The sequence below is a fragment of the Empidonax traillii genome, unplaced genomic scaffold (genome assembly GCF_003031625.1).
Source record: "Empidonax traillii isolate 1590-97213 ecotype Southwest subspecies unplaced genomic scaffold, ASM303162v1 scaffold1641:size79215, whole genome shotgun sequence".
NCBI classification, from domain to species: Eukaryota; Metazoa; Chordata; class Aves; order Passeriformes; family Tyrannidae; genus Empidonax; species Empidonax traillii.
Window position 1 is genome coordinate 57,458 of NW_020956834.1, and position 2,185 is coordinate 59,642.

The 2,185-nt window shown below is 70.5% G+C and overlaps 1 protein-coding gene across 1 annotated transcript in view; it reads right to left on the reverse strand.

Moving 5' to 3' along the window:
- UNC13A (unc-13 homolog A) overlaps positions 1-822 on the reverse strand; it is a 40,545-nt gene extending 39,723 nt beyond the window's left edge. The window contains exon 1 of the mRNA XM_027908174.1: positions 724-822. Within this exon, the coding sequence (XP_027763975.1) occupies positions 724-745 (22 nt within the window). The 5' untranslated portion in view covers positions 746-822. The remainder of the gene's footprint in view (positions 1-723) is intronic.
- Positions 823-2,185: the final 1,363 nt, after the last annotated feature.

Sequence of the window (2,185 nt, forward strand, 5' to 3'; positions counted from 1 at the left end):
GGGGCTCCTTGGGGGCGGGAAGAACGAGAGGGGTAGAAGGGAGAGGCTGGGGTGGGAGGCGCGGGGGGAACCCTCTCCCCGGTGGTCTCCCCGGTGAGGGAGGGCTACGGGGAGAGCGCTTGGGGGGGTTATGGGTGGAGCCCCCTCCCCAAGGCGAGCTGGGGGACGAGAGGGGAGCCGAGGGGGGGTTACGGGCTGAGCCCCATCCTCGATGTCTCCCCAGCTGGGGGGGTTCTGGGGTGAGCTCGGGGGAGGGGGGGGTTATGAGGGGAGACCCCTCCCCATGGAGGATCGGGAGGCGGGAGGGGAGCCAGGGGGGGTTACTGGGGAGGCTCGTCCCCGGTGGTCTGTGTGGCGGGGAGGCAGCCGGGTGGGGGTCCCGTGGGAGGGGGGGGGGGGGGGGGGGGGGGGGGGGGGGGGGGGGGGGGGAGCCCCGTGCGGGGCAGGGCGCGCCCACACCCCCCGCGCCGCGCGCGCCTCCGCCGCTTCATTCATAAAATCCACGGCGCGCCGGTTCCTCGCGAGCGGGGCCGTCCCCGCGACCCCCATCCCTTCATCCCCCCCCCACCCCCGGCCTCCCCACCACCTTCCCCACCCTCAACACCCCTCAGCCCCGCGCTCCCCCCGCGCAGAGGGGCAGCGAGGCTCGCCCCCCCCACACACCCCGCCGTCCCCGCGCCTTGCACCCCCCCGTGTCGCCCGCCGCGTCCCCCTCCCCGGTACCTCCGACGCAGAGCAGCGACATGTCGGCGGTGGCGGCGGCGGTGGCGGCGCGGGGGGCGCGGGGGGCGCGGCCGCCGCCCGGCTCTAGCGCGCCGCCATCTTCCCTCCCTCAGCACCGCGGACAGCGCCTGACGTCACCGCCGCCCCCGCCCGCGGCCCCGCCCCCCCGGGACCCCCCCGGGACCCCCCCGGGACCCCCCCGGGACCCCCCGGGCCAGGCGGGCAGGGGGTCGGTCCGGGGGGACGGAGGGGCTGTCACAGACCCTACCGAGGGTCCCGCACAAATGGGGGGGAGCAGGGAATGTCTGGCCGGGGTGGGGGCGCTATCCTGCCCACCCTGCACTGGGGGGGGGTGTCTGGCTTGCCCAGCCCCGGGGGTCGGTGGGATCAGTGCTGCCCGCCCCGCCCAGGGGGCTGTCTGGCTTGTCCGGGGGTCTGTCGTGCTCTCCTGGCTCCTGGAAGGGGGTGTCACCTGGCTTGTAGAGGAGCTCGGGGGCCTGTCGTGCAATAGGGGCGGGGGGGGCTGTCCGCGGGGTGGAATCTCTCCTGCCCACCCTGCAATTGGGGGTGTCAGGCTTATACAGCCTTGGGGGGCTGTCGTGGTCTCCTGGCCCCTGGGAGGGGCATGTCATCTGGTTTGTACAGCTTTGGGGGGCTTCTTGGGGAGGAGAGGGGTGTCTGTCCGGGGGGTGGGATCTCTCCTGCCCACCCTGCACCTGGGGATGTCATGCTTGTACAGCCTCGGGGATCCTACGAGTTCTCCTTCCCCCTGAGAGGGGGATGTTATCTGGCTTGTACAGCTTCGGTGGGATCTGTGGTGGCCACCCTGCACCAGGGGCTGTCTGACTTGAACAGCCTTGGGGAGCTGTCATGCCTTGCCCCTGGGAGAGAGTATCACCTGGCTTGTGCAGCCTTGGGGGTCTCTGTCCTGCCTGCACAGCCCTAAAAGGGGGGTGCACCATTTACCTCATCCCCCCAGCAGGCATGGGGGAATTTGCAGCCCTCAGGGGGCTGCTCCTGTTCAGAGATGGGTTTGAGCAGGTGGGGGCACATTGTCGTTGTCACTGCCCGAGACAGTCCCCTCTCTCACCTCGGCCTCCAAATGGCACATCTGGAAGAGATGCTCAAAGCTGGGCAGATCCCAGCTTGGGGGCAGGAGAAGCCTCCACGGTCCCAGGCAGGGACCAGCACGCCAGCTCCACATACTGACCCACATGGGAGGGGTCCCGGGTGGGGGTTAAAGCAGAGACCCCCCAGCTCCATCACTGGGAACATGAACTCAGTTAGAGTTTCCTCCTGTCCCCGTCTGCCTCCCTCCTTGTGTGTGTGCACAGACCCCCTGTGCACACCCTCCAGACCCTCCCACGGGGTGGGAGCAGCTGGCTCAGCCCCAGCCCCTTCCCTACCACATCCATTCCCCTGGCTCTCTGCTTCCTGACTCCCTGCTTCCCAGCAGCTCTGC